Genomic DNA, 9,630 nt, shown 5'->3' on the forward strand with positions numbered 1-9,630 from the left:
GATTTTAAAATAAGTTAAACAATATTTATACACAATTGCATAACGATTAATTTAGTATTTAATTATATATATATATATATATATATATAATATTTTTCTAAAAACAGATTTTGCACATTTTATCAGATAAATTATTAGCTATTTTTGGGCCTCACATGTATCACTCACATAATTAATATTTAATAAGAGTAAATCATATAAAATCATCATGTATTACAAAATATTATTATTGTACGTCTTGTTGTTACTTTCGTTCCATGGCCTTATTATTAATCCCTTTACCTTTTAGTATTTTGCCTTTTTTTCTGGATTACTTTTTGTTTTTTCCTTTTCCTCAACAATTTGGTAATTTTAGGCGTAGTATGATGCATACAGTACCCAGTAAATTGGGATTCAATCACATTGAGTAGACACTAACGTACAATATTCTTTACTTCTCTCTCTGTATGGTTCCAGAGAATAATACTGTTACTTCTTTGCCTAATATTCAATATCTACTCCAAAAATTTTTTTTCTTTTTCTTTTTTCTTTTCCTATTGCGTTGTATATGAAAACTAGAGTCCTAGAAAATTTCATGAGATAAGAAAAGGATGCAAAACTGACGTAGACATCACAATTCAACTAAATTGTGCATCAGATTCCTCCATATTACTTTTTGGTACAATGAAAAAAAGATGAATATTATTAAATTGCGTAATTAGAGACTCTACTTTTTTTCTAGTAAGGTATCAATATGGGATAAGAAAAAATATTGCAAAACTTTTTTCTTTGCACGCAATAATCATACCTCGAGAATAATTATGAATTAGTGAAATTGTGTAGTAGGTGTGCTTTTTTGAAATGATCACATGATATATAATAATATAATTATTAGTTATTACTTATTAGTCAAAAATTGACCGATACAAAAGTTTAGGTTACATTTTCCACGATGAACTAAGAATTTTCTAATCTAAACCGTTGCAATAGCTGCCGGGTATTACGTCACTTCTAGAAGGCACCTTGCCTCTAGAAAGTGACTTATTATTTGTTAATTAATATTAATTTGCTTGGTAAGTAGATTTGTTTAGTCTAATAATGTGTTTGGTTGCAGATTGCAGATGATTTGAGACCAAACGCAATGGTGGTGGGTGTATTGAGTGCACTGAGCAGAGTGATTCCATCATGGAGACTAATCCCAACCCAAGATATCATTGATGTCGCCTTCAAGGAACCCCATGTTAGGCAACAGGTACTTACACTCGCGTGGAGTTGTTTTTATATGAAATTAATATTTAAAAATTATTAAATAATTTAATAAGTTTAATTAAATTATTTTCTAATAATTCTCAAGTAGAGACTATTTTAATAAAGACATTAAAAATATTTTTTTAAAGATGTTCACATATATCATGTTATTATTGGACATTCTTATTAAACCGATTAATAATTTATTTTTATTATAAACCAGAACAAAATCGTCGGTTTATTATAGCAACAATAATAAACCTAATTGTCTGCATTATAATTATTAGACCTAATTTTATCCGATCGAATTATACCATCTAAATTAAATATCTTTAATTTTTTTTATAAAAAGACAATTATATCCCTGATTTTTTGTTTTTCGGACATTTAAATTTCTAAAATTTTAAAATACAATTAAATTCCTAAAAAAAATTGGGTTTATTGTTGTTGTTATAAAAAAAATCGGTTTTATTCTAATTTGTTAAAAAATTAAAAAATAACCAGTTCATTAATACGTTCAATAATAATGCGACACGTAAATATCTTTATAGAAAGACATCTCCCTTCTCAAGTATAAACTAAATTATTATCTAACAATTCTCAATTATAAACTTTATACGAAAATATATGTATATGAGCATAAACTAAAATTAATTATTTTTAAAATTGAATATAAAAATATTAATTAAATTAAAAGTAATTATAGCCTTACTTACATAGAAAAATACGATGATCAATTTATTGAGTGAGTAATCAATTTATTCGACTGCTTAAATAAGTATAAAAAAAACAGAAAACACCGTAACACGAAAAACAAATACCTTCACAAATTCTTTTATTTAAGTTATATTTAGTTATTGATCACTGTAAATTCATACAGTTAGTAACATGTGTGATTTAACATGAAATGGATTAAGAATCTAATTATACGTGATTTGGTGAATTGTTGTGCAGATTAGAGCTAATGAATACTGCTACAAAGGGAAGCCTCGGCTGAGAACTGGCTACGAACTTCTAAGAGTTAGTACAGAAATAGAGCAAAAACTAAACGAGGTTTGTGAAATTTCAAGCATTATTCTCATCGTTTGATTGATTAATTAATTAATTAATTAATTATTAATTATTAATTTAGGTGTCACTACCATTTCTGGTGCTGCATGGTGAGGAGGACCAAGTAACGGACAAGGCAGTTAGCAAGCAACTGTATGAAGTGGCTTCGAGTACAGACAAGACAATAAAACTGTACCCTGGAATGTGGCACGGTCTCTTGTACGGAGAGCCACCGGAGAATTTGAACATTGTGTTTTCCGACATCATCGGTTGGTTAGACCACAAAACTCAATATGGCAACACAAGGATAGAGAGGGAGCTCAAACAACAACATGAGGATCATCTAAAACCTTAAATGTACAAAGCCTTTATTTATTATTAGGATTTAGGATTCTCAAAACAAAACATTACTGTTAGTATATACTGAATTAATTTATAATTTATAATAATGAACTTCTCTAGTTCAACTATATATCATGCATTAATTAGTTTAACGCCAAACAGAGCATAGTAGTTCTACTCGTTCGTTCATGATTCACCTTATCTAAAGGCTAAGTCAAAGCAAAGATCCAATTAGAAGAGTAGCAAAGTTGTTTAAGGTTCTTGAATTTATTGAAAGTTTAAAATTGATTATTATTATTGTTATTATGTATTATATGTGAACTGTGAGAAATACATGTCGTTTTCCTTTTTTTGGTCCAAGAGTTATCTATCCGTAGAAGCATGCTTTCCGGCTCGGCATTGAGATCTTTATGGTTAGTCCAAAAAAAAATTAACAATTAATGCATATGGTTATTACTTTGGATTTCTGATAAAAATGTTTTTATCTACTTTTATTTCATGGTAAGTTTATATGATAATATGGCTACTTGATTTACCAACTTTTGCCCAACTCTTTCTAAAATAGCGGATAAGTTATTCCTTAGAATATGTTTAGTGATTAATTAATTATTGGTATCGTTGTCGGTAACATTGGAGAAGAGGAGCTCATCGGCCTCCGTGATGACGATTCCAAGCCAGAATATATTCCGGTATAAGACAAAAACTCGGCAGTTCTTCCACTCGCGGGTAGGGTTAGGGTTAGGGTAGGGTCCAAACCCTATCCTACCCTACCCATTGCCAGCCCTAAATTTGGAGATCAAATAATCTTTTATTCTTTTGTACTTTTTCTTATATGAATGTTCTCTCACACACACACGTTATTGTATAATAAACAAATTGAAATACAGGTATACAATTGTTTTCATGCTATAACTCATAAAAAGGTACCCAAAAAAAAAAAGACTGATACGGTTTGTATAATACACTAATAAGCCTTAAACTATGAGGTTATATGTCAATATCACAACTAACAAAAGCAATCCGTAACACCTAGAAGGAGAGCGAAAACCAAAAATTCATAGAGATACACCCTGACTTAACAGTCATACCAGACGAATTCATTAACTGAAGCATTGACATATGGAAACAATTACATAATTTTCAGCTTTAAAGAAGGTACACTAGTATTGATAGCTATTCTTCTACATTAATACATCACCATTATCATTTATTTATTTAAAGGCGTAGATTTTTTTTCCGGATTATACAAATTCCACACCAACTTAAACATATAATTGAACGTTGAATATGGGTGCTGGTATATGTTCCGCGTTATCACAACCACAATGAAAGTGAAAACATTTACTAGCAATTAATTACAACAGAAAATTGCCAAACTAAGCTTATGAATTTCATTTCTCAACAATACATAATACACTCTACAACTACAAGTCCTCCCTCTTAACATTAAGAAATCATGCTACACGTATCAATGAGATAACACAAGTTTTCTTTACTTTGTTAGTGACCTGACTACGGGCAAATGATCCAAAACTAGAAAAGAACACAATTCTACGACCTGCAAGAAATACCAAATCACATTATGAAGAATTTTTCAACTCAAATGTTACTCACTGAACATACAATACAAAAACTTCAAATGGATAGAGGTGGAGAATAATCAAAGGGGAACTAATACCCTTCCAAATGATGATCTCTTAAATAATCTTGTTTCGTATTTCCTCTAGTTTCTTCATTATCTCACCAGGGGTTCTGTCCAATTCCTCAGCAATTTTCTTTTGCAAGTCCATTGGCAAAGTTGGGAATTGTTCGCATAGATCCCCATCAATTACATCCTGGATCATTTTGCAGGCATATCAGAAATTAGTCAACTATGAAAGCATAATGAGGTGGATGGCAAACATTAAATACTACTATGCAAGAAAGAACAAAGTACTATTCATTAGTGTACCTTAACAGGGAAATAGGCCGATCTATAAGCCATGTGGTCTCTTCCGCACAAAGGCGGATGATCCTGCCTCAAATGCATCTCCAAATGAGAAAAGAAATCAACATCGTCACGAGAAGTAAAAGCATGGAGTGCCCCAATACTTCCCATAACTGTTCCGTATACAATGCACTCTCCACCACCTGGTATAAGAGATGCCTTTTGCAAACAACTGACCACATCACCAACATGAAATTGTACAATCTCCTCCACCTTATTGGGAGCTCCATTCAGCTTTCCCTGTTCCCATTTAATCCTCCCACCAGTAGGATCTTCTTCGATCTCATCTGACACATCCTGTGGCAACCGCACAAAATAGACATTTCCAAACTTGTCTGCCCCGGCCATGGTATCAAAATCTATGTGGTATGATGCAGTGAGCCATCTCGGAACACAATCATCGGCAAATATGTAGAGTTGATTTTCATCTCGTCGATACTTGCAGTAATGGAAAGACTGGAGAGAGAAAGAGAGAGCATATAGGACATGGTTAGCTGAAAAGTCTACATAGTAAGAACGAGACATGGATAGCAGCAGGACATTTGATAACATTGATTTACTACCAAAAAAAAAAAACACCCTTTTGTCTAAGAGTCTAAATTCAAGCCTTTCCTAAAATAAGAATTCCTCATGAATCTTTCTAACAAAACCGCAGCAGCAAAAACCAAAAATTAAAACTTGCTGGACACATACTAAATTACTATAACAAGGCAACTTAAACTGAAACTAGCTAAGCTAAAACCAGAAGCCATGGGGAAAAATCATTGTCAGAACTAATACCCAGATGTTTAACAAATATAGATATGAATTATAAAATAGGAACATACCTCTTGGATGTCACCCACGTAAATTCTATCACGGTATGCATGAATAGAGACGATTGAGTTGGGGAATAACTTATTCTCACATTTTCTTAGTAATCGTTTTTTCCCCAAATCATAGAGTCTGAGCACAGGCCCTATTCCTGCAAGTAATCTTCCTTGGAACTGACATAAAGCAAGAGGAACACCCTCAACCTGAGTCTTGTGAAGAAGTTCAAGAGATCTCCCTTCCTCTACAAACCTATATATATGAATAAATCCAGCAGTCAAACTCATTTTCGGAAAAAACTGCAGTCCTTTTGCTGTGCCAACAGCCAAAAGAGTTCCGTATTCCTTATCATGGAAATTTACAGTGCATACGCTGAATGCAGCCTCATTATCCTGAAGCTCCAAAAGACAAGTTGTGTTTCCAGTTCTTGGATCAAGAACCCTGATGCAGGAAACCCACTTATCTGTCTCAGCCTTTGGATAACCATAGTGTTCATCAGATAGTGGATCATCTTTATCCTCATCCTCGCCACCATTCTCCATCTGGTCTGCACTTCCAGTCCCATTTTCCCCTGCCTGAGCAGCTTCAAAGCATTCTTTCCTTGCAGCTTCACGTTCTTCTGCAGTCAGTGCTCCTTGATCACTCTCAATCATCACCAGAAGTTTCCGTTTTGGTTGTAGCACAAACTTCCTTGGCGTGTATCTTAATGGGATTACAGTTTCATTAAATGTTTCTCCTAATCTCTCAATGGTAAAAATCCTTAGTGCCTCACCAGCAACAGCAACAACACCTTCCACACACTGGTCAGATGAAAACGAGGCAGCATATTCAAGGGTTTCATATGAAAGGGGCGTTAAAAGGAAATGCCCTTGGTGAATGTAACCAAGCCATGGCCTACTTGATAAGCACAACATTGCTCGCTTGCCCCTTACAATAATGGGGAAGAGCTTTGGGGCTCTCAACCCTAAGAATCGGGAACGAGAGTCGGAAAGCTGACCTGTAACCATGTCAACCACAGTTCTGAACAAAACACCATTCTGCAAGCCAGCATTCAAGAAAAGGCTAGCAGGATGATCTGCACCATCCTCACCACCAATCGATGCTTGAACCTCAAGGAAAAGAAGAGACTCTGGAGCTGAAGAGACACTTTGCACACTCAAGGCCTGCATACAATCATCAGGATCCAATGACAAGATACGAATGGTCTTGTCATATGAACCAACTGCAAGAAAACGGGATCTTTGTCTGCCTTCAGGTACTGGTGCAATGTCCAAACAAGCAACATCTCCAGACATTTCATGCTTCTCGACTTCCATCAACTGACCTGTTACATCCACTTCAAAATAGATAAGCTCCCCTCCACTCAATGCAATAACCACCTGAAGTCTATTTGATCCAACTTTAGAAATTGTTCTCTTTCCAGGAGTTCTCCATTCATTAATACGCCCATCCTCCCTAATATGTCTAATACCATTAGGGTGAACCTGCATGAGAGAATCGTCACCTATCAAAGAAACGGCTAGGGAGGGAGTTGTATCAAGAAACCCACTGTCACTGACTTCTTCAACTGTCTCACCAATGGAAAGCACAAGCGTAGCGTTTGTGAATGACACGACAATATATGCATCAAATTCATCAATGACATTCTTCTTCACAGTCCAAACAGCACTAGGTATACCAGGAAGCTTTGACACTGCCATCTCACTAACCGCTAAACCAGTCCTCAAAATCCTCAAAGATGAACGCGGACCACGGCCGCAAAGAGTGAAAATTTGAGGAGTTTCCTCTTCAAAGATATTACTAACCTTCATATCCATTATTGGCATTAAACTCTCAACCTGGTCAATTCTAACAAGGTTTTTCAGTCTCCTCGGCTGGAAAAACACCGGCTGAAAACCTTCTTCAGTTTCCATCAGTGTAGCAGATGACGCCTCCACATCGTCGTCATCTCCTATAGCCTTGAACTGATACAGAGCATGATTTCCAAACTCTGAGGCTGCAAACAAGAACCCAGACTTCAATACACACATGGAAGCTGTAACAGGGATGGTATCAAAATACTTAATCTTCAATTCCGAGACACGGTCACCATCATGCTCCAACGTGACCTTAAAAATATCTCCATACTCAGTCTGCAGAAGGAAAAAGAACATGGACTTCAGCTTATGCATAGCGGCCGACACAATAAGTACTCCACGCTCAGCAGGCAAGTCAGCACGCCTAGGAATCACAGCCCTAACATCAGGTTGCCCCTGATTCTTATAAATAACAAAATTTTCGGCACAAACAAGCACGCCGCTAGGGCCGTCAGCACCCCCAGGAACAGTGACAAGCAAATTAGCGCCATTATCAACCTGTTCAGACCACTTCCTAGAAACATGGTTGAGCCCTAAATCAAGCTCATAAAAAGTCAAATGCTTCTGAGCTTCACTAGCAGCCTGGCCAGTAGAATCCTGATCAGCCTCAGAGTAATCCAACTCTATGGCAGCAAATATAGGGTTCTCAAACCCACAATCAACACCGCAAATGGAATAAACTAGAGTGTGTGACTTGTGAGCTTCTAAAGGCGAAGAAATAGTTAACCTAGCAGCAGTGTCCCTATTCAACACATAAACAAGCTTCTGCTTCTCACAAGCACCAATCATTACAGCCCTACCTTTTGGATCTATGGCAAGGTACTGACCCGGAACGATGCGGCGGCAACCAGATTTGCCGAAAGTTTCTTGGTGAATTTTATCGAACACGTTTTTCTCCTTGTTGTAGTCAAGGATTACGATCCTACCGGAATCGGAACCTACGACGATGTAGTCCTTCTGAGCTCCGGTAAGCCGGAACTGAGCTAAGGACCTAATGGCGCCGAAGATTTCGACGGAGAGGATGGTTTGGATCCTGCCGTTGTCATCAGGGCGAAGAAGGTCGAGAACTTTGCCTCTGGCAACGACGATTTCCTGGGTCTTGCCGCCGGAGAAGTTGCCGTTAATGGCACAGACTATGCCGGTGGGGCGTTGGAGAGTGAGACTGTAGAGGTACATGGCGGTGGCTACTACGAACTCAGCAAAATGCAAATTAGGGTTAGGTTTTTCTGCTCTTAACTAAACCGACATTAACGAATGGAGAAGAGAAAGTAGTGAAAAGGTTTGGGTTTTCCAGTGTCACAGCGAGTGAACATATAAACCCTAGCTCAGATTTTTGTTATCAATTTAGGGTCTAGTCAATTGAGAATGCTGTATTTTTTTTTTTTTTATCAAAGATAGGAGACTCGAACCCACAACCTCTTAATTGAGTATGAAGAGACTATGTCATTTGAGCTATTACTCATTGGCTAAAAGTTTAGAAAGATAGAAGACTCGAACCTGCAACCTCTTAATTGAGTATGAGGAGTCTATGTCATTTGAGCTATTAGCTAATTAATCTCTAAAGAAAAAATCTATTTATTATTTTTTTGTTCCAACCAAATTATCTACCATTCGCCAATAAAGTATAGCTCAAATGGCATAGTCTTCCCATATTCAATTAAGAGGTGGCGGGTTTAAGTCTCGTAAAAAAAAATAATATCTACCATTCATCGTGATAATTATATTTTCACTAATTTGTAAACTTGTGGATGGAATTTCTATTTATCAATTATTCTTTAGTTTGGCAAGATTGAGATGCCTTCTTTTTTTTTTTTTTTAAGAACCGTTAATGAATTTCTAAAAAAAAAAGTTAAAAGAAAAACAAACACTAATAAATGATTATATGGTATGACTGTATGAGTCATGTAGCGGTTGAGTTTGAATACATAGACATAACAAATTCACTATCCTTAAAAGTTACTTAATTATTGAAGTTATTCTAAGTTTCTAACCACTACACTTAAATCAAACCATATCTATATATGAACCAAGCATGCAACCTAATGCAAAAAGAAACCATGAAGTAATGGCCAAACTCCTCTCTCTTATGGTGTTAGCCATGTTACTTTTGTTCATGACCACCATAAACCAATGTTCCTCAGCCAGAACCCTTGGCAACTCAACTCAAAATCACAACCATGCCCATCATCACAAAATAACATTCTTGATGAGGGATATCCTAAACAATGTCACAGATTCTAGGCCTCCAGAGAAACCTGCCACCACTAAGGTCACTGGTCAATTACCCTTCCAAAAGCCCCTAGGCCATTTCCCTCCCAATGGAGCCATTCCAATACCACAATCCACACAACAAACACT

General features: G+C 36.1%; 2 protein-coding genes and 1 pseudogene across 2 annotated transcripts in view; 2 read left to right on the forward strand and 1 right to left on the reverse strand.

Annotated features, from left to right (window-relative positions):
* LOC107619040 (caffeoylshikimate esterase) overlaps positions 1-2,875 on the forward strand; it is a gene marked incomplete at its 5' end in the record, with an annotated part of 4,763 nt that extends 1,888 nt beyond the window's left edge. The window contains 3 exon segments of the mRNA XM_016321251.2: positions 1,094-1,231; positions 2,182-2,280; positions 2,360-2,875. Coding sequence (XP_016176737.1) covers positions 1,094-1,231; positions 2,182-2,280; positions 2,360-2,632 — 510 coding nt within the window. The 3' untranslated portion in view covers positions 2,633-2,875.
* LOC107617860 (spliceosome-associated protein 130 A) lies at positions 3,870-8,610 on the reverse strand. The gene is made up of 4 exons (XM_016319731.2): positions 5,434-8,610; positions 4,571-5,062; positions 4,298-4,454; positions 3,870-4,177 (listed from the first exon to the last, which is right to left on the reverse strand). The coding sequence occupies exons 1-3, from the start codon at positions 8,446-8,448 to the stop codon at positions 4,317-4,319; spliced, it is 3,645 nt and encodes a 1,214-aa protein (XP_016175217.1). The 5' UTR covers positions 8,449-8,610; the 3' UTR covers positions 3,870-4,177; positions 4,298-4,316.
* The window catches only part of LOC107617087, a 746-nt pseudogene continuing 439 nt past the window's right edge, over positions 9,324-9,630 (forward strand).

The sequence above is a fragment of the Arachis ipaensis genome, chromosome B09 (assembly GCF_000816755.2).
Source record: "Arachis ipaensis cultivar K30076 chromosome B09, Araip1.1, whole genome shotgun sequence".
Taxonomy (NCBI): Eukaryota; Viridiplantae; Streptophyta; class Magnoliopsida; order Fabales; family Fabaceae; genus Arachis; species Arachis ipaensis.